At 43.4% G+C, this 26,925-nt stretch overlaps 1 protein-coding gene across 1 annotated transcript in view; it reads left to right on the top strand.

Moving 5' to 3' along the window:
• Positions 1–26,925, top strand: part of Sp140 (SP140 nuclear body protein) — a 74,896-nt gene extending 47,971 nt beyond the window's left edge. Inside the window, 13 exon segments of the mRNA XM_058577569.1 lie at positions 1,417–1,482; positions 3,422–3,541; positions 6,203–6,274; positions 7,455–7,559; positions 8,802–8,944; positions 10,141–10,188; positions 11,950–11,982; positions 16,322–16,330; positions 23,926–24,041; positions 24,749–24,854; positions 25,146–25,223; positions 25,457–25,600; positions 26,510–26,925. Of these exon segments, the coding sequence (XP_058433552.1) occupies positions 1,417–1,482; positions 3,422–3,541; positions 6,203–6,274; positions 7,455–7,559; positions 8,802–8,944; positions 10,141–10,188; positions 11,950–11,982; positions 16,322–16,330; positions 23,926–24,041; positions 24,749–24,854; positions 25,146–25,223; positions 25,457–25,600; positions 26,510–26,608 (1,139 nt within the window). The 3' untranslated portion in view covers positions 26,609–26,925.

The following is a 26,925-nucleotide window of genomic DNA, read 5'->3' on the forward strand; positions in this document are numbered from 1 at the left end:
TTCCATGGTTGCAAGGGCGTGGCCCAAGTCAGCTGACCTGCAACCTGAGGGGTGGGTGTTGAGGTACTGCCAACAGCCCTAAGAGGGGCTCGAAGGTCTGATCCATGTACCAGGAGCAATCAAAGCACCTTGGTTTCCCCCTAGAGGGACAATTCAGCAGGAGTCGCAAAGCTAGTAGGCAGCAGGAGCCTCCATGTGAGAAACAGCATCAGCTGCCAACAGCAGAGACCAGGCACTACTTGGCACTTCCATGAGAGACCCACCCACCAGGCCTTTCGGCAACCAGAGACTGTTTCCACAGTTCATGGCCCCAGAGAAGTGTGCCCTTAATCTGCCACTCCTATGGTTTCCCATGTGGTAGACCAAATACGTAAGCCATTGAAGCAAAACCCAATTGTCTAAGTTCTGCCAACCAGGAGGAGTGACCACGTCCACTCTTGGCTCTGCATAGCTGTCTCTGAGGCTGAACAGCCATAGCAGCCCAGCCTCACCAAGCATGAGTGAACCAGGCCCAGGCCTCAGGGGAATCTCAATGAGCCGAGGCCCCCACCAACCCAGAGGCTTGCTACAGGCTTGAAGCAGAGGTGCCACTAGGCAAAGTCCCTGTGTTCTTGACAATACCGTTTCCAGTTGAAGAGCAAGGTGTTTTTGAACCAACCTTCCTTGTCAGTTCTGGAGCCTGAGTTGACCCACCCAAAATGGGCTTCTCAGGTGGGGCAGTCAAGGCCTCTCTCCTCCAGTCATGCTTTCACTTCTAGCAAATGAAACTCTAGAAGGTGGCTGTCACTATAGTTGCCAATAATTCTATACAGTCTCCATTCGCTCAGTGCCTGTGGTCTTATGCATTCATTCCTGTGCATTCAAATCATTCAAAGGAAAGCCACAACAGCAAAACAAAGAACCCACTGTGGTTCCTTAAAGTGCTCCAGGCTCTTTGGGAGCTCGATTAAATATGTGAGAGGATTTGCATTGCAACTGCAAGAGTATAGAGATTATTTAACAAAGACTCTCCACATCCCAGTTGAGAACTTACCCCAACTTCCAGGACAGTCTACTACCCATCACATTGTCAGACTCAAGAAATGTGCCTTCTCCTTGCACATTTGAATTTACATGAAAAACGCTTAAAAGGGAAACACTAATAAATAACAGTGACAGTTGTCATCTAGTTAGAAAGCAGGAGTTTATTTCCTCCTCTTTGAATTTTCAAAGAAATGTGGTCTCTGACAGTCTCCCAAGCTTGGGAGCCAATGCAAAGGCAGGATTAAAATTTTACTCTCTAATCAACTTCCACTTTGCTATATTGGGTGTTGAGAGATTTTCCCCATTGCAAACAGTTCTTGAATACTACTGACCTATAAGGCTTGGAGACTTCGATTTATAGCCCTGAATGACTCACTTCATTATTTTTTGAAGGAAAAAAGAAAGGACATAACTGATCAAGAATAAGAAGGAAAAGGCCACAAAACATACTTCAAAAAGGTAAGCAGGCAAAGTGAAGTAGGGGCATCCTATGAGTTTATTAAGGCACTGCTCATTGTATGCTTGGAGGCGGGCAACCTCCCGAGGGCCATAGTGGTTTCATAGCTACTGTATTGGGTAGGCTAAGATGCTGTAACAAAGAGGTCCCCAAATACAATGGCTTTTACAAAATGGTTTATTTCTCATACATGTTACTGACTCATCCAGCAGTAAATGATCCACAGTTAATATAGGGAAGTGTTGCCATTCTCAGTATGTGGCTTTATTTCCTAGTTTGAGAAATTCTTATTACTTGGAAAGATGTCCCAAAGAAGCGTAAATGAACAAAGCAGGTTGTCTATGTATGCATATGCATGTGGGCATGTATGGGCATTATAAAAAATACATGTATGTAAACATGTATATTTATGAAAGTATGTATTTAAATGTCTATAAATTCAGATCTGTACATATATATTTATCTGTATATAGGGACATAGATGTGGACATATAGAAAAATCAGTGGTAGTTCAACCATAAAACTATATGCATTGGTTACACTTGGTCAATGGAATAAAGGTATTTATATTTTTATTTCTAGTTTTAAAATGTATGTGTGTATATTAAAATATTTAACATGTTCAGCTTTTGTAATGCAAAAACGTTATTTAAAAAGTAGTGGCTCAGCAATAGAGTGCTCGCCTAGCATGAGTGAGGCCCTGGGTTTGATCCTCAGTACCGCATAAAAATAAATAAACAAAATAAAGGTATTGTGTCCAACTACAACTAAAAAATAAATATTTTTAAAAATTTTAAAAAGTAGTACATGCAAAGAGAATATTTTTGAACAAGTTAGTTGTGACTATCTTTACATAGTAATGTTTCATACAATTTTATTTTCTAAATTTCTTTAATGTATATATTATTTATAATCAGTTCCCTAAAATCTTATTATTTTGAAGGTTTTTTGTTTGTTGGATTGTTTTTTGTTACAGCGGATTGAATGCAGGGGTGCTTCTTTACTACTGAGCCCTTTTTACTTTTTTTTTTTTTTTTTTTTGAGACAAGTTCTCACTAAGTTGCTTGAGGGTCTCATTAAGTTGTTGAGACTGGCCTTAAACTTACAGCCTCCAAGTTTCTGGTATTTCAGACATGAGCCACAATATCCAGCCCCCAGATCTTATTTTATAAAAGGTCTAAGGAATTCCTTTCTCCTAGACGATGAAGGCTAACCCTTGTTTTCCGAATGACTGTCAATTTTGAAATAGTAGATTTTAAAAATCCTATTAAGGATTAAAATTTTCACCAAACTATATATATCTTATGTTTTTGACAATTATATGGCTCCCCTATAGGTGGATATGTACATTTTTGTTTGAAAAGAAAAAAATGGTTGCATCCATTTTATAAATGGGTATTTTCAAAATGATAAATTATTTGGACTAAGCCATTATAACATTTCACTTAAGTCTATGTGCATGTAGACAAATTCTAGGAGACTTCTTTCCAAAGCATGATTAGATCTTGCACATTGCCAGGTGCAGTGGCGCATGCCTATAATCCCAGCAGCTCAGGAGGCGGAGGCAGGAGGATCATGAGTTCAAAGCCAGTGTCAGCAAAAGTGAGGTGCTAAGCAACTCAGTGAGACCTGCCTCTAAATAAAATACAAAATAGGGATGGGGTGTGGCTCAGTGGTAGAGCGCCCCTGAGTTCAATCCCTTGTACCAAAAATTAAAGAAAAAAAAAACAACCAACAAATCTTGCGTGTCATTTTAACAGTGGACCCTCCTAAGAGAGAAAACGCCCTGGACCCCTGCTGGACTTTGCTTGGCATTCACTTGCTTGTCTGAGAGTGTGGAGTAAAGGGTCCAAAGCAAACCCAGGACACCCTCGCTTCTTTTTGTTCCCACCTGTCACGTGTGGTTCTGCCCAACTCTCCCTTTCCCATGTCTGTCCACAGGCAACAGCACAGCTAATGACCACAAGGCCTCCAGCAAAGAGGCAGTGACAATGAATCTGCCAGGCCCTGCCAGGATCAGGGGTAGGACGAAAGTGGTAGCACCTTACCTCCGCATTGCAGGTCAGTACAGATTTTGCTACAGTTTCGAGGAATCTAAATCCTTCATTTTTTACTAGTCAAATTTCTTAGTTGATTTGAGAGCAGTGAAATCTCAAAAGCAAACTCGCTTGGAACCAGAGTTGCACACTGTTTGTGTTTATATTCTCATCTGCCCACCGTCTAACCTTTCTTCCTCTTTGATTGTAAAGCAGGGGTGGCATGGTCGCCATCTTCTCTTGTTCTCTCTAAACTCTACCCCTATTCAATAGCTGCTGGCTTGGGCCCATCCAGGATTGGGGAGCAGGAGGACAGGAGAGATGAGTGAGGAAGGGTTTTGCTTGACACGCACAGCCATGGAATGACATTGGAAATGGAGTGAAGATGCTTTCATCAGCTCCCCTTTGAGGGACCGGGAGGCATCAGGCACCACAATTGACTTCTTTCAAAAGAAATGCAGCCTTTCTTCTGCCACCTGGACGTGACTTGGCACAACCAGTTCTGCCAACACTGTGCAGATGACCTGGTGCATTTTCTTGGGATATGGGTGCTTGGAACTAGAGTGACCAACTCACCCTGGCTGCCTGGATTTTCCAGTTTTTCCCCTGAAACTCCTGTGTCCTGGGCATTTTCTTAGTCCTGGGCAGATAAGGACAGTGGGTCACCCTACTTGGCACTTATTGAATTGTTCCCAACTATTGGGATGTCTACTAAAGTTTTGAGAAAAAAAGGAAGAAATTGACAACTGTGTCACACTTAATTCTAGAGTTTAATCAATACCATCCATAACAATCATTTTATGAAAATTTAAAATTATATTCTGACCATATTGTATTTAAGAGAATTTGTGATGAGATTTTAGTATTATTAAATGGCTATTTTAACCTAAGAGCACAATAAGTTGAATCTTGCCTAGCTCAGCCACTCTGTTTTGAGAGAAAACACAATAGTGCCATATTATGGGCTAGCTGGATGTAAGCTTCAAATCTCCTTATACCAAAGGATCCAAGGGCTAGAGTAGACTTCAATATGTTTGCTTTTTCTCTCCTACAAGTATTAGGCGTAAACAGGTTTGATGAAGGTAAACACAATATGGCTACTGGTCTCAGAAAAGATGTAACCAGACAGAGATAGATAGAAAGCAAGAAAGAGCTCTGTCTTTGTCAGACTGTCTGAGGGTGTGGTCAGAGCTGTAATGTCAAGCCTAGCTGGAATATAGGAGGAGAAAGAGAAGCAAGAATAAGACGTCTGAATCTCTTCTCATTGGGCTCTGAGTGTGGACCCTCAGAGGAGGAGGGGGTAGAAGGAACACCCAGAGATGTCCTTGCTATCCAGAGTCCTACTGGTGTCTTGGGTGAGAGGGGAGAGGAGAGCCCCTGGGAGAGACTGGTGAATGTGCTGGCCAGAGAGAGGAAGCAAGAGAGAGCAAGCAGATAATATTCTCCCTGAGGACTACATTTCCATCATTTTATTAGTTTTCCTTAGCCCTCGGCTGCTGATACCCTACTTTCTTCCATGAGTTTTTCCAACTCTCCTAGAACTCTTGTTTGAGCTCCCAGTATTTTGATTAAATATTAATGGAGTTATAGTTTGTAAGGATGAAAGTTGTTTGGTCTTGGGATAAGGTTGCCCAATTACCAATATTTGTCCCACAGACCATTATGGATTTAAATAACAGTAATTGTTCAGTCTGAAGAACAGAAAGTGGAATTATATTACCAAGTACCAGGAACACTTTGGGTTTGAATAAAATGAAGATCCTTTTAATTTTGCAGCCTAACATGGGAGAGTTGACAGCACTTAAGACTGCATAGTCAGGAGGGTTTTTTCTCATGGGGTCTGCATAACTTCAACTAGCACCACTAGATGGTGGTCCGTGAGTGGTAAACTTTGGATATAAGAAAGGAGAAAAAAAAAATTGTATTGCTTCTTTAGCAGATAAAACACAATTTGAGTGATGGAAAATATTGAGATTCCCATCCACAGTCAGTTAACTTGTAAATGGAAGTATATTCTTTCTGAAGCACTTTCCAAGTCAGTCTATAATTACTATTTGAAACAATTTTCAGAAGACTCAATTTTCTTGGCTAGTCTTCTCCTGGTTAGTTTCTCAGATCCAAATATCTCTGTCCAAACCCCAGTGAACAAAGCCTTTGGTTCCCTTTATGGTCACTTTCAGAACAAATGTTCAGATACCTTCATTCAAGTTGATATACAAGCAAGTATCTCACCTGGAACACCTCAAAAGATTTTCCTGTACTCACAGAACTGGATTTGTTCTTTTCTCTCCACTAAGAGAAACTTACAATGTCTTCACTTAAACTTTTAGTTTCGTCTCAATATTCTTGAATATTTTCTAATATTCTCTCTAATCGTCATCACCTTTATCTCACCTTTATCATCATCACCTTTATTTATTGCAAAAATTAAACAAATTAGTAGAATAAAAATATTAAATAGTAGAATGAATGTTATGTACTAAGACTCAACATACTGCTTCCTGAGATACAAGTGAAATACTGATTTCAATTAGTTTTTTATTGATGTAGGGATATGAAAATGAAACATAAGATGAGCCTAAGATTAGCCATTTAATTCTTGGTTTTGGGGAAGCTACATTTAAGTGCAGTTTTTAAAAAGTGCCAACATATTCAGTGTGGTGATTATATTTTTCTGTTTTCTCAGAGAGAAAGAGAGGCAGATCTAGAATCCACCTAACTCAGAAAGCTAGAGGCGCATGGCAAAGAAGATCAAGAGGTAAAGAAGGAGAAGAATACAATGTATTTTCAATGGTTAAATATCTGATTTCCAGGTCTTTACTCTGCTTTTTTTTTTAATAAACCTGTTTCTCCAGTTGCTTCATGACTTCATGTAGCAATGGTAACTACTGAGAAATGTGTCCCATTTAGTCAATGTATTTGGGAGAAAAATGAGAAACTCTATGCCATGTCTGAAACCAGACTCCAGGGGCCCAGGGCTACTGCAGTGCTGCCTTCATTGAACAGATAACGTTCAAGGGTGCAAACAGTCAGGCCATATCAAGGGAACAGTCTGTGACTGCACACCAAGGTGGCCAACGTGGTGGTCAGAGGACTTGTCCTAGGGTTTTCTTGTCCTTTGACTGTGAGCACTTAGGCATGATATTTGACGTCTTTTGCCTCAGTTTTCTCATCTGTTAATTGAAAGGGGAAATTGGGCCAGCCATCCTTCACAGAACCTTCCAGTCCTGATTGGACATCTACCTGTCCCAGATTCAGTCTTAGGACCAAACACCGCTCCCTCCCTCCATCATGCCTCTGCCACATTGGTCAGAAGCTAGATTAGCTCTTCATCCACCCGGAATTTGTTTCAAGACTTTTCTTCCCCACTTCTGTGGAGTCAGGTCTCCATTTCCCTCCCCTCTATAATTTTCAAATCATTCTATAACTCCCTGAGCTCCCTCCTAACCTATAGAGAAAGGGGAAAATGAAGTATAAGTAAAGCAGAGAGCAATAGGAAGCAGACACCATCTCCATCCTCCTCCTCCCTCTGCTTGCCTGGTCAGTGCTCAAATGGGGAAGTGGGACGACCATCCCTGGCTCTGTCTCTGGCTCCCACCTGTGGCAAAACTGCAATGCTGGAGACCTCACCAGAACAGTGACAGTAACTGTATATTTTATGCTCATGTAAGAATCGGTGGAGCTCACTAGATTGAGAATCAAAACAGTTTTATTGAAGCCTGGTTTCTCTGCTAAAGCATTTCAGTTTGTGTGAAATCAAGGGAGACATTTCATTATTATCTATCCAAAATACCACTTGGAAAAAGATGTTAACTCTTGAGATTTGTGGGGCTGAATTTCCTTAAGTACCTCCTGCCGTTACAGGAATGACCTCAATATGGGAGGAGGGGGGCATGTGCAATTGGAAAGTGAACTGGGATAAGACCCTTCTCTTGCAGGTTCAAGAAAGGTCAGAAATGAACCTGTGGATTTTTGTGCTCCATTACTTCCTGTGAGCTGTGGTGAGCTGAAAGGAATTTTATATAAGGAGAAATTGAAAAAAGGTGGGTTTCACTGTCTTCTTTAATTTGTGACTACTATCTGAAGGATTCCCAGGAAGGAAGGGAATCAGTCATGTGAATCACTCAACATTCAAGGAGCTGAGTCTCTAGTTTGACTTGAGAGAAGGAGGAAGGAATTCTTAAGATGATACTTTTACACTGAGAAATCACAGATATTAGATGCTCTCACGTGGGCTTGTCCATAGTAATACCCAAAGAACCAAAGATAAGTGCAGGAAATCCCATCCAGAGGTGGGAAATAAAATATCTTACTTATAGCTAGAGATAGACCTCAGCCTCTACCTTTATACCCTCTCCCCTGCTGGATCTTCATCACAGGGCGGGATGCTTAACCTGGTGAGATCACAGGATTTAGGTTTGGATCAGGAAACCTGAGTTCCTGTTTCAGCGGCTCTGGGGATCGAACCCAGGGCCTTGTGCATGCAAGGCTGAAGCACTCTACCAGCTGAGCTATATCCACAGCCCCTGTTTCATTCTCATGAGAGAAGGAGGTCTTGCTGAGCCTGAAATTTTTTATCTACGAAAGGGGAAAATGATTTTAAAAACCTGCACCCTAGTATTGCTGTAAGAATTAATGAGTAGAATCGACACAACGTATTTTATGACCATAGTTTCTAAGGCCTTTCAAAAATAGTTCATGATGATGGACTTCATCTCAGACCTCTCCTTTTAAAATTTTTTTAAATTTGTCCTTTTTAGTTATACATGACAGTAGAACGTATTTTGACGAATCCTACCACACGGAGTATAACCTCCATCCTTGCGATTGTATATGATGTGGAGTTACACTGCTCAGACCTCTCTTAATATGGGTCTTTGGGTGTTAATTTTTAAAACAACTTTACTGAAATATCATTCACATAGAATTCAGTTCACTATTTAGAGCATACAAATCAATGTTCTCTATCTCTAGAACCCGACAACAAATTGAAATCCTCTCATTCTTAGGAATTGCTTGCTTTTCCTCTTGTAGGTGATTCCTAGATATTTTTAAAAGCTTGCTTTTCATGGTAATTGTTACTGTCTTCATGCGAAGATCAAAGAAATGTACACACCCTGCCAGAAATCTCCTTTCAGGGAACTTTCAGGCTGGATTTGGGTCCCCTGAAATCTGAGAGGTGGGACTTCTGCTATTGACCATGAGCCCAATTTGGATGGTGGGAGGCTGTAGTCTAAGCTTTAGGGACAAACATAAATAGGGATCAACTTTCTCTGGTCTTACAGGAATCTCCATAAAGTGTATACAGAGTGAGACTGGAGACTGGCTCACACCTCGTGAATTTGAAATCAAAGGAGGCTACGCAAGATCGAAGTACTGGAAACAGAGTGTGTACTGTGGCGGGCGGCCCCTGCTATGGCTGCTGCAGGTATTCTGTTCACAAAGGGCAAGAGATGTACCCCTCTTGTTGCATCTTAATAATTAGGTCACTATTTCATCATCAAATGTTTGTGAGTTATAGATACAGCCCTGATGCCTCTGCACTTTTCCTTTGACTCAAAGCCAGGGGTCCCACATTTGTAACTCCAGGACAGTACAGCACATGAATGTTGCAAAGGGTAGATGCAGAACCTTAGAGGGGGGTGGCCATTCCAATTAGAGTAAATGCAGAAACTTTCTGCGTTTAAAAAAAAAAAAAAGCCTACAGTCAAACAATGCAAGAAGACACTCCAGAGAAAGGCATTACTGAAATAGCACTGTGGATTTAGATTGATGAGTTGTATGCAATAAGACATATTTTGGGGATCATTTGTGGAGGGTTCTAATACTAGGCTAATTGGTTCTAATTCATAATTTAGTCAACATAGAATCGGCAAAATCTTTGTTGTTGGAAATAACATTTAAAACAATTTTGTCTTATTTTGGGTGCTGGGGTTGAGCCCAGGGCCTCGTGCATGCTAAGCATGCACTCTACCTTTGGGCTACACCTCAGTCCCCTAAAACAGTGTGTTAGATAGCCATGTTGCTTTGAAACAGCTTCCCTGTCTCTGCACTCAGCAATCTATATCAAACACAGAATGCTCAGTTAAAATGTGTCACCCCTCCCTAAATGTCCCAGCCCCTCATCATCCCTTCCCAGGGCTCTCTGAGCCCACCACTAAGATTCCTCTCCAGTTATTTTAGATTTGTACTTCCTTGAGTTTGTTTTTCTTCTCTAGACCTCTCCAGAGTTATACATGTGTCTTCTTTGCATGCCCAATATCTATTAGAGGTTCCAATAGATATTGGGCAATAATTGTGTGTTGCCTGGAGAGTCCTAGTGTAGGAATTCAAACTTGAGCGTCCTGTGGGAATGGAAATAGGTAAAGGCTGTCTGAGGAAAGCCTCTCAGAGACTTAGAAAAGAGGACAAGAGAAAGGGAGAAGGTTCTACAGGTGACTTTCCAACTACCATTTGTTGAAATCTGGAAGAGGCAAGTGAGAAAAGAAAGATTCTCATTCAGACACCTTGAATCTCAACTGGCAGTGGAGCATGCAGGCAGAAATATTTGGGAGGAGGTTGGCTATGCAGGCTCACAAAACAGAAACCCAGAGTAACCATATATTGAATCTTTTTATCTTGCAGGAAGGATTTCTACCTCATCCTCCAAGAATATATCACAGGAAAAAAAAGGTGATCATTATATAACTTTCTACAAGTTCTCACCACATATGACTTTACTTGTACAGTGTCTTATTTATGGCATCTCAAGTGGGTAATCATAACTAATCTTACACCTCCTCCACCCCTTCCTTTATTTTTTCTTTCTTTCATTTTGGATGGGGGGGACATGCACCTTCAGAGTTGTGACTTTTGAGTACAATGCTGTATATAAAGCTAGGTCTTCTTTGTTAATCCATGAGAAGTGGAGATGATAGAGAGCCATCAAAATAGACCTCATGGAAGTGTGTTAGCAATACTGTAATTGTTTTAAGGGCATCAAAGTTGAAAAGGCAAACATAATTGTGGAATACATAAAAACATCTCATAATCATGTGATAGAGTCATCTTCAACTCAAGCCAAGAGTTTCTCTAGTTTTAATAAAATTTGATGGAGCGAAAGTTTGCTCATAGTCAGTTTTGTTTTATAGTGCTGGGGGTTGAACTCAGGGCCTTGTGCATGTGAGGCAAGCATGCTACCAACTGAGCTATTTCTTCTGCTCACAGTCATTTTGATGAGCTTGAACTAATAGTTTTTCATGGGACCTATGTGAAATTACATATCATTTTATGAGTAATACAACCAAAAGCATATTCCTTTTCTGGTCCTTCACATCCTCTTCCAATTTCCAACTAAATATATACATAGGGTCCTGGAGGAAGATGGCAGCGAGGGGAGTGCATTGCCCCCGTGTGCTGCTTCACTGTGTGGGTGTATGACAAGTCAGGACGGCTAAAGGATATCTTGTTAGGAATTTCCAGCAATAGTGGGGTGCTCCGGAACCTGGAGGAAGGATTTCCATCGCACGAGGATCGGCTACGGGGACTCAAACGCGAGAGGTTTGTCGCACGGAGGGTAACACTGCTTATTCAGCAAATCGCCCCGCGGCTAGAGTCTGCAGCGCGCGCTGGGATAGAGACGCAGGGTTACAGCGCTGCAGTTTCTGCCAGCTGCGCAAGCACCGTACTCAGGGCTGAATTCTGGGTTCGAGACGGGGGAAGGAAGCGGTCCATCTCGGTTCTCCACACCGGTCAGACCACAGAGGAGGCCAGCAGCCACCATGTTGGTAAACTGACGTCACCTTCCCTGTTTTCGACTGACCGCAGCTCATTCAGCCATAGAACAGGTAATTTCAGGCTGCAATTCGCCTGCGGCTTGCAGACAGATTGCTAGGGTTCAGCGCCTGGGTGCTTCTTAGAATCTGATCTTATCAGAGCGAACACCGAGCGCGGGGCGGCCCGGAACCGCCCTGGCCCAGGGCTGCGGAGCCTGCGAAGGCTGCTTCTTGGACCCTGCTACTATCAGAGCATACACCAAGCACTAAGCAGCCGAATTCCGGCTCCCGGAACTGAGCCCGCGGGGACTGCTTCTTGGAGCTTACACTTATAGGAGCTTACACCGAGCACGGAGCGGCCGAGTTCCGGCTCCTGGAACTTCCCTGGACCGGGGCTAGGAGCCTGCGGAAACTGCGTCTCGGTCCGGGTCCTGCTGAGGGCCGGTCAGGACTCACCCGTTGCTTTGGTTGCCCGGCAAGGGGAACGAAATGCTGCCATTCGCATAGGATACCAACATGGCAGAGATCTGATGTCATCAGAAAGCTGCGGAGGAGAGAACTTCATCAATACCAGCGGTGACATAAGCAGTTGGTCTCCTGGTAAGGGGGGTGAGGCTCAGTCACCCGAGTCTCCTCAATTTGTCCTCGAGCCAGAGGGGAGGAGCCGGGCCACCGCCAGCGCCCGGAGCAGGCCCAGCGGCTCGCCAGCGTGGTGACCGCATGACCCCAATTGGAGAGGGGGCGGAGCGGAGCCGCCACCTGCACCCGCAAGGTGGGCAGACCCACGACCCAGTGGTACATGGGCGTGGTAGGAGGGGCAGGGCAGAGCAGCCCTTCGCGCTTGCAAGGTAAACAGACCAGTGACAGCCTGGCTGGTCAGGCCCAGTGGCCTGCCAGTGTGGTACACACGTCACCCCAACTGGAGTAGGGGCAGAGCAGATCCTTCTCCCACGCCCGGATCAGGCCCTGCCGGTGTGGTGGTCACGTGACCCCAATTGGAGTGGGGGCGGAGCGGAACCGCCACCCGTGCCTGCAGGGTGAGCAGACCTGTGACCAACCTGCAGATCAGGCCCAGGGGTCCGCAGGCGTGGTAGGAGGGGCAGGGCAGATCCGCCGCCCGCGCCTCCAAGGTAGGCAGACCTACAACAGACCGGCGGATCAGGCCCAGGAGCCTGCCGGCGTGGTACAAACACCACCCTAATTGGAGTAGTGACAGAGCAGAGTCACCGCCCGTGCCAGGAACAGGCCCAGCGTCCTGCAGGCGGGGTAGTCACGACACCCCAATTGGAGTAGGGGCAGAGCAGAGCCTCCACCCGTGCCCAAAAGGTGGGCAGATCTGCGACCGACCAGCGGGACAGGCCCAGTGGCCTGCCGGTACGACAGACACGTCACCCCATTTGGAGTAGGGGCAGAGTAGAGCCACATAGAAATCTTTTTTTTTTTTTAATTTTTTATTGTGGGTTGTTCAAAACATTACAAATTTCTTGACATATCATATTCCACACTTTGATTCAAGTGGGTTATGAACTCCCACCTTCACCCCATACACAGATTGCAGAATCACATCAGTTACACATCCATTGATTTACAAATTGCCATACTAGTGTCTGTTGTGCTCCGCTGCCTTTCCCATCCTCCACCCTCCCCCCTCCCCACCTCTCCCCTCCCCTCCCCTCCTCTCTCTCTACCCCCTCCACTGTATAACCCCGAGGGTCTCCTTCCATTACCGTGCAGTTTCCCTTCTCTCTCCCTTTCCCTCCCACCTCTCATCCCTGTTAAATGTTAATCTTCTTCTCCTGCTCTTCGTCCCTACTCTGTTCTTAGTTACTCTCCTTATATCAAAGAAGACATTTGGCATTTGTTTTTTAGGGATTGGCTAGCTTCACTTAGCATAATCTGCTCTAATGCCATCCATTTCCCTGTAAATTCTATGATTTTGTCATTTTTTAATGCAGAGTAATACTCCATTGTGTATAAATGCCACATTTTTTTATCCATTCGTCTATTGAAGGGCATCTAGGTTGGTTCCACAGTCTTGCTATTGTGAACTGTGCTGCTATGAACATCGATGTAGCAGTGTCCCTGTAGCATGCTCTTTTTAGGTCTTTAGGGAATAGACCAAGAAGGGGAATAGCTGGGTCAAATGGTGGCTCCATTCCCAGCTTTCCAAGAAATCTCCATACTGCTTTCCAAATTGGCTGCACCAATCTGCAGTCCCACCAGCAATGTACAAGTGTACCCTTTTCCCCACATCCTCGACAGCACTTGTTGTTGTTTGACTTCCTAATGGCTGCCAATCTTACTGGAGTGAGATGGTATCTTAGGGTGGTTTTGATTTGCATTTCTCTGACAGCTAGAGATGTTGAGCATTTTTTCATGTACTTGTTGATTGACTGTATGTCCTCCTCTGAGAAGTGTCTGTTCAGGTCCTTGGCCCATTTGTTGATTGGGTTGTTTGTTCTCTTATTGTCTAATTTTTTGAGTTCTTTGTATACTCTGGATATTAGGGCTCTATCTGAAGTGTGAGGAGTAAAGATTTGTTCCCAGGGTGTAGGCTCCCTATTTACCTCTCTTATTGTTTCTTTTGCTGAGAAAAAACTTTTTAGTTTGAGTAAGTCCCATTTGTTGATTCTAGTTATTAACTTTTGTGCTATGGGTGTCCTATTGAGGAATTTGGAGCCCGACCCCACCAACTGTAGATCGTAGCCAACTTTTTCTTCTATCAGACGGCGCGTCTCTGATTTGATATCAAGCTCCTTGATCCATTTTGAATTCACTTTTGTGCATGGCGAGAGAAAGGGATTCAGTTTCATTTTGTTGCATATGGATTTCCAGTTTTCCCAGCACCATTTGTTGAAGATGCTATCCTTCCTCCATTGCATGCTTTTAGCCCCTTTATCAAATATAAGATAGTTGTAGTTTTGTGGATTGGTTTCTGTGTCCTCTATTCTGTACCATTGGTCCACCCGCCTGTTTTGGTACCAGTACTATGCTGTTTTTGTTACTATTGCTCTGTAGTATAGTTTGAAGTCTGGTATCGCTATACCGCCTGATTCACACTTCTTGCTTAGCATTGTTTTTGCTATTCTGGGTCTTTTATTTTTCCATATGAATTTCATGATTGCTTTCTCTATTTCTACAAGAAATGCCGTTGGGATTTTGATTGGCATTGCATTAAACCTATAGAGAACTTTTGGTAATATCGCCATTTTGATGATGTTAGTTCTGCCTATCCATGAACAGGGTATATTTTTCCATCTTCTAAGATCTTCTTCTATTTCTCTCTTTAGGGTTCTGTAGTTTTCATTGTATAAGTCTTTCACCTCTTTTGTTAGGTTGATTCCCAAGTATTTTATTTTTTTTGAAGATATTTTGAATGGAGTGGTTGTCCTCATTTCCATTTCAGAGGATTTGTCGCTGATATACAGGAATGCCTTTGATTTATGCGTGTTGATTTTATATCCTGCCACTTTGCTGAATTCATTTACTAGCTCTAATAGTTTCTTTGTAGAGCCTTTTGGTCTGCTAGGTATAGAATCATATCATCTGCAAATAGTGATAATTTAAGTTCTTCTTTTCCTATTTTTATGCCTTTAATTTCTTTCGTCTGTCTAATTGCTCTGGCCAGTGTTTCGAGAACTATGTTGAAGAGAAGTGGAGAGAGAGGGCATCCCTGTCTTGTTCCAGATTTTAGAGGGAATGCCTTCAGTTTTTCTCCATTCAGAATGATGCTAGCCTGAGGCTTAGCATAGATTGCTTTTACAATATTGAGGTATGTTCCTGTTATCCCTAGTTTTTCTAGAGTTTTGAACATAAAGGGATGCTGTACTTTGTCGAATGCTTTTTCCGCATCTATCGAGATGATCATATGGTTCTTATTTTTAAGTCTATTGATGTGGTGAATAACATTTATTGATTTCCGTATATTGAACCAGCCTTGCATCCCAGGGATGAATCCTACTTGATCATGGTGTACAATTTTTTTGATATGTTTTTGTATCCGATTCGCCAGAATTTTACTGAGGATTTTTGCATCTAGGTTCATTAGAGATATTGGTCTGTAGTTTTCTTTCTTTGAAGTGTCTTTGTCTGGTTTAGGTATCAGGGTGATGTTGGCCTCATAGAATGAATTTGGAAGTTCTCCCTCCTTTTCTATTTCCTGAAGTAGCTTGAAAAGTATTGGTATTAGTTCTTCTTTAAAGGTTTTGTAAAATTCTGCTGTATACCCATCCGGACCTGGGCTTTTCTTAGTTGGTAGTCTTTTTATGGTTTCTTCTATTTCCTCAATTGATATTGGTCTGTTTAGGTTTTCTATATCCTCCTGACTCAATCTGGGCAGATCATATGACTTAAGAAATTTATCTATGCCTTCACTATCTTCTAATTTATTGGAGTATAAGGATTCAAAATAGTTTTTGATTATCTTCTGTATTTCTGAAGTGTCTGTTGTGATATTGCCTTTTTCCTCCAGTATGCTAGTAATTTGAGTTCTCTCTCTTCTTCTCTTCGCTAGCATCGCTAAGGGTCTGTCGATTTTGTTTATTTTTTCAAAGAACCAACTTTTAGTTTTGTCAATTTTTTCAATTGTTTCTTTTGTTTCGATTTCATTAATTTCAGCTCTGATTTTAATTATTTCTTGCCTTCTACTTCTTTTGCTGTTGTTTTGCTCTTCTTTTTCAAGGATTTTGAGATGAAGTATGAGATCATTTATTTGTTGGTTTTTTCTTTTTTTAAGGAATGAACTCCAAGCAATGAATTTTCCTCTTAGAACTGCTTTCAATGTGTCCCATAGATTCCGATATGTTGTGTCTGTGTTTTCATTTATCTCTAAGAATTTTTTAATTTCCTCCTTGATGTCTTCTATAACCCATTGATCATTCAGTAACCTATTGTTCATTCTCCAATTGATGTATGCTTTTTCCTTCCTTCTTTTATCGTTGATTTTCAGTTTCATTCCATTATGATCAGATAAGATGCATGGTATTATCTCTACTCCTTTATATTGTCTAAGAGTTTCCCTGTGACATAATATATGATCTATTTTTGAGAAGGATCCATGTGCTGCTGAGAAAAAAGTGTAACTGCTTGATGTTGGGTGGTATACTCTATATATGACAATTAGGTCTAGGTTATTAATAGTGTTATTGAGTTCTATAGTTTCCTTATTCAACTTTTGTTTGGAAGATCTGTCCAGTGGCGAGAGAGGTGTGTTGAAGTCTCCCATGATTATGGTGTGGTGGTCTATTAGACTCTTGAACTTGAGAAGAGTTTGTTTGACGAACATAGCTGCACCATTGTTTGGGGCATAAATATTTATGATTGTTATGTCTTGTTGGTGTATGGTTCCCTTAAGCAGTATGTAGTGTCCCTCTTTATCTCTTTTGATTAACTTTGGCTTGAAATCTATTTTATTTGATATGAGTATGGACACGCCTGCTTGTTTCCGAAGTCCATATGAGTGATATGATTTTTCCCAACCTTTCACCTTCAGCCTATGTATGTCTTTTCCTATCAAATGCGTCTCCTGTAGGCAGCATATTGTTGGGTCTTGTTTTGTGATCCATTCTACTAGCCTGTGTCTCTTAATTGGTGAGTTTAAGCCATTAACATTTAGGGTTATTATTGAGATATGGGTTGTTCTTCCAGCCATATTTGTTTATTTCTGTTACTAAACATTGTTTGTTTTCCTCTTTGATTATTTCCCCCCCCCTTTACTGTCCTACCTCCCACTGTTGGTTTTCACTGTTATTTTCCATTTCCTCTTCCTGTAATGCTTTGGCGAGGATGTTTTGAAGAGATGGTTTTCTAGCTGCGAATTCTTTAAACTTTTGTTTATCGTGGAAGGTTTTAATTTCATCCTCCATCCTGAAGCTTAATTTCGCTGGATACACAATTCTTGGTTGGAACCCATTTTCTTTCAGTGTTTGAAATATGTTATTCCAGGATCTTCTAGCTTTCAGAGTCTGTGTTGAAAGATCAGCTGTTATCCTGATTGGCTTACCCCTAAATGTAATCTGCTTCCTTTCTCTTGTAGCTTTTAAAATTCTCTCCTTATTCTGTATGTTGGGCATCTTCATTATAATGTGTCTAGGTGTGGATCTCTTATGATTTTGCACATTCGGCGTCCTGTAGGCTTCTAGGATTTGGGATTCTGTCTCATTCTTCAAGTCTGGGAAGTTTTCTTGTATTATTTCATTGAATAGACTGCTCATTCCTTTGGTTTGGAGCTCTGTACCTTCCTGTATCCCAATGACTCTTAAGTTTGGTCTCTTAATGTTATCCCATATTTCTTGGATGTTCTGCTCATGGTTTCTTAACAGTCTTGCTGAGCTGTCTATGTTCTTTTCCAGTTGAAATACTTTGTCTTCATTGTCTGATGTTCTATCTTCTAAGTGTTCTACTCTGCTGGTAGTATTCTCCATTGAGTTTTTAAGTTGGTTTATTGCTTCCTGCATTTCTAGGATTTCTGATTGCTTGTTTTTTATAACGTCTATCTCCCTGTATAGTTGATCCTTTGCTTCCTGGATTTGTTTGCGTAATTCGTTGTCAAAGTGATCTTTCATTGTCTGATTTTGCTGTTTAATGTCTTCCTTGATACTCCAGATCATCTGAAGCATGTACATCCTGAATTCTTTATCTGACATTCCATCTGCTGCAGCTGTTACCTCTTCTAAAGTTGCGTTGACCTGCATTGCTTGTGGTCCTTTCTTTCCTTGTCTTTTCATACTGCTTGCGTATCTTTCCTGCAGGCGCGGGCGGCGGCTCTGCTCTCTCCTTATTCCAATTGGGGTGTCGTGGCTACCACGCCGTCAGGTCACTGGGCCTGTTCTGGGAGCTGGCGGCGGCTCTGCTCTGCCCCTACTCCAATTGGGGTGTCGTGACTACCCCGCCTGCAGGACGCTGGGCCTGTTCCTGGCAAGGGAGGCGACTCTGCTCTGTCACTACTCCAATTAGGGTGGTGTTTGTACCACGCCGGCAGGCTCCTGGGCCTGATCCGCCGGTCTGTTGTAGGTCTGCCTACCTTGGAGGCGCGGGCGGCGGATCTGCCCTGCCCCTCCTACCACGCCTGCGGACCCCTGGGCTTGATCTGCAGGTTGATCACTGGTCTGCTCACCCTGCGGGCACGGTTGGCGGTTCTGCTCCGCCTCCACTCCAATTGGGGTCACGTGACCACCACACCGGCAGGGCCTGATCCGGGCGTGGGAGAAGGATCTGCTCTGCCCCTACTCCAGTTGGGGTGACGTGTGTACCACACTGGCAGGCCACTGGGCCTGACCTGCCAGGCTGTCACTGGTCTGTTTACCTTGCAAGCGCGAAGGGCGGCTCTGCCCTGCCCCTCCTACCACGCCCATGTACTACTGGTTCGTGGGTCTGCCCACCTGGCGGGTGTGGGTGGCGGCTCCGCTCCGCCCCCTCTCCAATTGGGGTCACACGGTCACCACGCTGGCGAGCCGCTGGGCCTGCTCCGGGGGCTGGCGGCGGCCCGGCTCCTTCCCTCTGGCTCGAGGACAAATTGAGGAGACTCGGGTGACTGAGCCTCACCCCCCTTACCAGGAGACCAACTGCTTATGTCACCGCTGGTATTGATGAAGATCTCTCCTCCACCGCTTTCTGCTGACATCAGATCTCTGCCATGTTGGTATCCTATGCGAATGGCAGCATTTCGTTCCCCTTGCCGGGCAACCCAAGCAACGGGTGAGTCCTGACCGGCCCTCAGCAGGACCCGGACCACATAGAAATCTTTCTCAAGGGAAAATTATTTGCTTTTCATAAATAAGGACAGTGTTGTTGGAGAGGGAGGTCTTGGAAGGTAGGTACATCTATACAAGATGTGCTGAACTGGACACCACCACTTTTGCTCCATCAGAAGGATTGTGCATGCAAACTTTTATTTGTGAGAAGCGGTTTGTCCTTCTATGAAAGAAGGCAACAAACAAATAGGTTGAGTGTGGTGTAGAATCAGGGCAAGGCAACAGTTTTTCCAACACTGAGTATGAATGATAACCTGAGAAAGAGGAGGCGAAGGGGAGAAGTGCCCTTCTTATATACTGTAGGTAGAAAGAGCCACTCAAGACATTCACAGACTTCTAAGACAGGTCACATCACTGACCTCTGGACTTCATGTTAGAATTTGAGATCTCAGCCTTTGCAATATCAGTGGTCTCACTGGTTTGAACTCTCAGCCCCTGGAATATTTCATCCAGTGGGTTTCCTAAAAAGAAACTACTTTTTGCCTACTTGGTGAGTGCTTTAAAGACAAGTGGCTCTAACTTTCCCAAGGTGTCAAGAGTAACTCAGACCACATTATGAGAATGAGCTGGAAATTTCCAACCAACAGAATCTTCCCTATCATGAGTGTAATTCTTGGCTTACAAGCTGCAGTTGCCTCTATATATTGTGTCTCCTTGTTGGTGAGAGCAGATGCTCTCCAAAGTGGCAGATCCCAGGATCCATTTCTACTTCCATAGGTCTTCAGGGCCTCTTGGAGTGTCCCTTGCTTTCAGAGCCACTTGGCTCCTGAAAACTTCAGTGTCACCATTAGCACCAGGTGAAAACTTTCCAGTACATGACACATAATTAATGAACACATCCTAAGTGTCCAGTGGTCACTAGAGAAGATTGAAACTGTATTCCTGACCTTAAGGATTGTGTCAATTCATTGTAAAAATGGAATAATAATAAGCTGGTCAAAGGTGGGCAGTGACATGGCCACCTCTGAGGGTATTGTCCCTGAGGTCCCACTTGTCTATGGTCTCTCCATCCTGGGATAGAGGTAAGAGTTGAGTTTGCACATATCTCCAAAGGGAAGAATGCCAGCTCGTTGTACTGGATGTTTAAAGGCAATGTAAACAAATCTAGAATTTTCTCTGAAAATTCAGTCAGCCAGCTGACATCTTCTTGGGATTTGGATAGAGGAGCAAGGAGGGGGACATTCAGGGAGAAGAACTTCAGTCCTGGGGACTTTTTATATATTTTATCTTTAGGGATAATCCCTAGGAGAGCTTCAGAAAGTAGGAGAGTTCTCTGTGGGCTTCCTTGGATTCCAGGAATATTCCAGAATAGCCCTGTGGTTATTGAGGGCTGTGACTGCTAAGTCCTCAGACTGATTCTCGCTGCAGCTCCTGTGGGTGGGCTGGCAGATCCTGGGCAGCCAAGTTGAAGGAAAATGGCTGGGAACCCCTTGAAGCAACAGGACAGGTAAAATTTCTCCAATTCAGTCTGTGGAAACTAGGTCCTGGGTCCTTTCTTGGCAACACGAAGGCCCACTTTGAATCGAAGAGCTGGGGAAGGGAATGTGCATTGGCACACAGAGCTCTTTGGCACTTTTTGTTCTCCTCATAGATACATAGGTCAACATAAAAAGGTATGAAATAAAAGGCCTATTGTGTTGAGAGAAAAATCTTTATAGACAAAATAAATTTGATGAGCTTATTTGAGCAATGAAGGGGTCGTGAGTTGGGCAGCACTCAGGTAAGAACACCACTGAGCTCCGATGCACCAGTGTGAGCAGGCGACTTTCATGGGCTAAGGTGGAAGTAAGACAGAGAAGATACGTTTAATTGGTTAGAATGGAAAGACCCTGGTTAAAGATTAGCTGGTAGTTTTTTTTTTTAATTGCTAAAGTCACTAGTTTTTCCTTACTGTTTACATTTTTATGTGGAAACTTAAAGTCCTAAGCCAACCTAACCCACTGACTTCCTAATTAATTTATTTTTTAAATGACTGTTACTTGAATCTCTTGAACCATGATTGTTTAAATAAGTGATAAATTCAAATATCTCATGCGACGTAGTCACCGAATATTTTTCTTTCAACAGACAACACCACAGACTCACAACAATGTTGCCCCAGATGTAAGTACTAACTCCCAGCTGCATCCCCAGACCGCAGACCTTTTTCCAAGCACATTTCCTGTGTCATGACTGCTTTTCCCTGAAGTGCACTCACTCCTGTAGTATGTTGCTGTGTGCAATGAACAAAGAATATCAGGTGTGTCCCCCAAGACAGGGACATGGGTCTGAGACTGGGTGTCTCCACTGAAAGTACCCTTTCCTTATATTTCAGTGGAAAACTTCCCGTGCCTCGTCTCCCCTCCAAGTGGGTATGGGAAGCAGAGATCTAGAGGCAGAATTGAAGGTAGGGATGGTCAGGAATGGCCTGAAGATGAGGGGTGTACAGCAAATTTGAGAGGAAAACAGCACTTTAAAGAAGTCAGTGGGGATGGAAAGGGTGGTAAGGAAAATATGTGACGTCCACCCAGATGCAGGCGGAGCTCAAGATGGTCTTCAGCACCACCCTGAGGGGACAGGCTGGGCCCAACTGGCGAGTTCAAGCTGTGGAAACTTAAAGTCCTGAAGCCAACCCAACCCACTGACTTCCTAATTAATTTATTTTTAAAATAACTGTTACTTGAATCCCTTGAAACATGATTGTTTAAATAAGTGATAGATTCAAACATCACATGCAATGTAGCCACTGAATATTTTTCTTTCAACAGACAACACCACAGACTCACAACAATGTTGAACCTGATGTAAGTACTAACATCCTTAGTCTTACATAGTTCTTAGTCCTGCATAGAAATGCACACAGAACACCCAGCCCAGTGGTGCCCACCTGTAGTGCCAGTGGCTCAGGAGGCTGAGGCAGGAGGTTTGTGAGTTCAAAGCCAGCCTCAGCAACTTAGTGATGCCCTAAGCAACTCAGTGAGACCTTGTCTCTAAATAAAACAGAAAACAGGGCTGGGGATGGCTTAGTGGTTAAGTGCCCTTGGATTCAATCCCTAGTACCAAAAAGAAAAGGAAGGAAGGAAGGAAGGAAGGAAGGAAGGAAGGGAGGGAGGGAGGGAGGGAGGGAGGGAAAGAAAGACTGTAGCCAGTCTCAAGGGAGCCATTAGGAGGCTGAGCTGGCTAACACTGAAACCATCACCACTTAGCAAATCATAGTTTATTCAAACTGTTTGGCTGGTGCTTAATAATGTACAAAGCATTCTGATTCCATGGGCCCTGTTTGCCATATGGCTTCCTGCTTTGGGGTCTGCTGAAATCATGGATGACTCCTCTCTTTGTGCTAAATCATATCTAGATTCCTTTCATGGCAATGAGATGCAGATTTTAGGCCATGTTAGCGTTTCCCTCAGTTGTGGGTCAATACTTGCAAAGAGTGTCTTCCATTCATGACACTCAGCAGAAGAGGCATAGCAAAGTAGTTTTACACACACCTCCACAGCAATTCTCCAACCAGATTTAGATCTTATTCACACTGGTTTTTACCTTGTTCTACAGAGGGCGTCTTCAATAGTCAAAACAGCCCTGGAGTCCAGTATTTGTGTGGCTTGTTGGGGATAGATGTAGACATAGGATTAGGTCATACCCAAGCAAAGGTATCCTCTCCCCTGTTAATGTTTCCTGGGATAGATATTAAGGCCGAACAACCCTGACATATACATCTCCAGGCCTCAATAACCAGACTTGTCTCAGGCTGAATCTCAAATTTGACACCAGAATCACCTGAAAAGGTGTAAAAAGCATTGTTGCCTGGATCCCGCCCCCAGAGGAAATTCTGATTCTGAACTAGTTTGGACTAGGACTTGTTCAAAGGCTTCAAATGATTCTGCTGCACAGAAATACTTGTTCTATGACTTAAAGAGGAACAGTAATGCTGATGCCCCAACCCAGACCACATGACTTGGTCTCTGGTGTTGGGACCAGGACGTTGGTAGTTTATGTACTCTCCACTGAGGATTCCCATGGACTGTCAAGGAATCAAATATCTTGTTAAAAGGATTATGATTGCAAGATTCTGAAACACTTGTTGCCTCCATTATTTCCTTGTTGTTTGGGGAGAGGAGGCATCAATTTCTTGACAGTGATGCTGGTAATCCATGAGTCTGCACTAACGAGAAGAATGGGTCCAAGGCTCCGTGTCTGAGCAGTTTCAGTCTCCAATTGCAGATCTGCATAAGAATCCCCCATGACATCAAGCAGGAGCCTTAGGGGCCCAGTATTTTCTCATATATGACCATTTTTAAGATCAAATAAATGACCAAGATCCCAATTCACCTAACAAGTGTTTTCATCCCAAAGCTCAAAACAAACCTAAAAAGGATTATTAGTCAGCACCTTTTCATCTTTGATTACTTTCCATAGTCAGAACCCACAGCCCAAAGCCTCCCCAGGCCTTTCCTTCAGCTCATGGGGAGCTTACAGCCAAGGCTATGGGATGCAGTGATATTTCAAAAGTTTATTCCCTCATATATAAACCTTTAGTAAATCACACTTTGATGAGCCAATTTCAGCAATGTTGTATAAGCAAATGGATTCAACATTTATTTTAGGAACTTTTGTCTGCAGGCTAGTAATAAAATTATTCTGATTCCCTCAAAATCATCACGTTGTTTTGCTGTTGGTCTTTCTGTGTTATATCTCTGGTTTTGAGAGGAAATGTTTTCTGGTATGGCACGTGGTCTCCTCTTCCTGAACTTTAACAGAAGATGTCTTGTCTGAACTCTCCACTCCAAGCACTTACTATCCCAGGGAGAAGCAAATGGGTCCATGCAAGTTTGCCCAGAGGCTTGTGTTCTGGGTTCCCATAGCAGTGGCTTTGCGCAGGGTCTTGCCAATCCCAGTGACGTGGTTGTTGTTTTCTCTTCTAGATGGGAAACTCGGAAGTGTGTGAGGTGTGTCGGCGTAGGGGACTGCTGTTCTGCTGTGACACTTGCTCCAGAGCCTTCCATAGGGACTGTCACATTCCACCAGCAAAGATTGAGGAGTGAGATGTGATTCCTTCTCTCTCTCCTGCTAGGAGTCCTTCCCCCTGCCATGCACACTTGCCCTGCAGTGTTCCTCTTGGGTCTCGATGGGGAGTGAGCAGAGATCTTAGCGACCAGGATCTAGCAGCATGATTCAGAGGGCTATTGAAAGATGCTGCAATATCAATACTCTCTGTGCCACCAGCGATACCTCTTTGGGGATGCAGAGACTGGTGACTGGGGTCCTTAGCCTACATACTATAATTGTCCTTTCTTCAAAGTTTTGCAGCAGGGACTTATGTCCATGGATTGGAAATGGGAAATGACAGGTTTTTTTTTTCTTCTGTGCTTAGTCAGGAAAGAAATAAACACAACTGGTTCCCACTTTTCATTACGCTTTAATGGGCTGATGGACCCAAGATCACCAGGAGTTAAAGCCCCGTTTCTTATACTTGAGCCTCGTCGGCAGGGCTCCTTGTATTCCCAGTGGGGGAAAGGAGATCCTAATAGTCAATATGACACTCTTTCCAACGACTGACATCCTGTTTCTGCCACAGATGGAAACAGAGTGGACAGCTCAAGATCCCATGTGGGGATCTTGCACTCTCTGGGAGTGTGCTCTCTAACTAGCGTATCAGCTATTCCTTAAAGGAGGACATGCAGCTATAGGAACAGTAGCTATTTCCAGGGGCCATGTTCTCTGCTCACTTTATGCACAATCTCTCAGGATCCCGTGGAGTTGCATTTTCTGCAGGATGGGCTCCTTAGACAGTCAAGAGAGTCATCAGGAGTCTGAGATCCTAGAGAGGCAGATGCAGCCCGAGGAACAGTTGGTAAGTCCGTGGAATCCCCAAGCCTTCTCATTTCCCTTCTCTTGTGAGAAACACCAACAGGCCTGGGGTCAGAGAAGTGGATCTCAGAGGGAGCTTTCTCTTCCGATCCACACTTCTGTTATGCTGATATCACACCAGAACATGTTTACAGAAAGAATAACTTGGCCATTACACATGTTTGGAGAATCTTCCTGAAGCTGGGGGGCATGAGTCATGCTCATTTCTGTGGGGTGAGCATATGGGTTTCTTCTTTTCAAGCTGCTTTTCATTGACAGCCTACTTCTCTTGTAGAAATGTGAGTTCCTCCTCTTGAAGGTCTATTGCTGTTCTGAGAGCTCCATTTTTGCCAAGAATCCACGCTATTATCGTGTAAGTAACAGCAGAGAGCCTCGGTCACAGGCCACCAGGCTACGAGGGGACTCTGAAATGGGATCTGTGATCTCAGTCCCTGGGAGTGGGACAGCAGCCCGTTGTCTTTACATTGTTTGTCTCTCTATTGGATTTTATGAGAATCCATAGCAGGTCAAACACTAAACTGTGCTAGTAGCTCTCACAGATTCTTCCAGTTTAAGACTTAAGTAACTTGGTGTATTTGTCAGCAGATGAGGGAGACTTGTCAAAGTCTGAAGGAACCTATGTGGTTAGACAAAATCAAGAAAAGGCTGAATAAACAGGGTTACTCCCAAGTGAAGGGGTTTGTGCAGGACATACGCCTCATCTTTCAGAACCACAGGGCCTCATACAAGGTAAGGAACGCACTCTTGCTTCCCTTTCTGTTTTCTCCCATTGGCTGCTTCTACCCCTCATTTTCTGGCACCTGGGAAGTTTAGTTTCCCTTGTCTTCCTCTAACAAGCCTGCACAAGCAAGGCTCTGGAAATGAGTGATTCTTTTAGTTTAAGACTTAGCTAACAGTGAATCAGAAGATGTCCCTGTAACCAAAGAAAGCCCCATGCTCTCAAGCGCTCATTTGCCATCCCTCCGACAAGAGCACAGAGAGAACAGTCAAGTCCTCCCTTTCCCATACACACAGAAAGAGAATTTATTTATTTTTTATATTTATTTTTTAGTTGTAATTGAACAGAATATCTTTATTTTAATTTATTATTTTTATGTGGTGCTGAGGATCGAACCCATGGTCCTGAACGTGCTAGGCGTGCACTCTATCACTGAGCCACAACCCCAGCCCAGAAAGAGAATTTATATTCAAGTCAGTTTGTGCTTCTTATCTTCCCCCAAGCTTCCTTAAAACTTCTCAGAAATCCCAAACTCAAGGCTCCTATATATGTTCAAGGACCATATAGTTAACAGGGACTCCCCAATAGAGGAATAGAAGTGATGAGGAAGGAAGAGATCATTGATCTCCCCTCACACATGACTTCTATTAACATAGATCAGTTTTCTAACTCTTACTGAACTCTAATGAACAACCAAAGTCAAATAAGTAATGGTCCCCCAACATGGCAATGATTTCACATTTCTTTCTAATTATGCTAGCAGAACACAGAAGTTGCTCCTAGCTATATGAGTTTTCAAGTTTGAACTGGTTAGTGTGCCTCAGAATGTTTAACAAGTGTCCTGATCATTCTCAATGGCCAGATGTCTAACAACACGGAAAATGAGGTTTTCATTTTTGTCTTTATTATTTTTTTTCCAGTACCGTGAGTGTGGCCAAATGGGAATTAGACTGGAGACTGAATTCGAGAAGAATTTGAAGGGACTGTTCACTATTCAGGAAACAAATGAAAATAGTTGACTGGTGCAGTAACTGCTCTTGGTGTTCTGGTGCAATTTATTTTTCTGGCAAGATCTCCCACCCTCTGCTGCAGTGAACACCGTTTACTAAGTCTAGCATCCCTGTACCAAAGAAAGCCAGCTTCAGCCGGGGTGGCACCTCCCAGCCTGAGAGCTGGTTCCCTTGCCTTAAGGTAGAACCAGGGACACCGTGGCTACTGATCCCACGGAACCAGGCTGAAACTAGTTTCCAGCTGACCTCACCTTTCTCGCTTTGTTATGTTGCTTCCCTCGCTCCTCTTCTGAGAGAGCTTCACAATAAACCAATACCTTAAGATA

This window comes from Marmota monax, unplaced genomic scaffold (genome assembly GCF_021218885.2).
Source record: "Marmota monax isolate L192 unplaced genomic scaffold, Marmota_monax_Labrador192_F-V1.1 WCK01_AAM20220418_F8-fsc00041, whole genome shotgun sequence".
NCBI lineage: Eukaryota > Metazoa > Chordata > Mammalia > Rodentia > Sciuridae > Marmota > Marmota monax.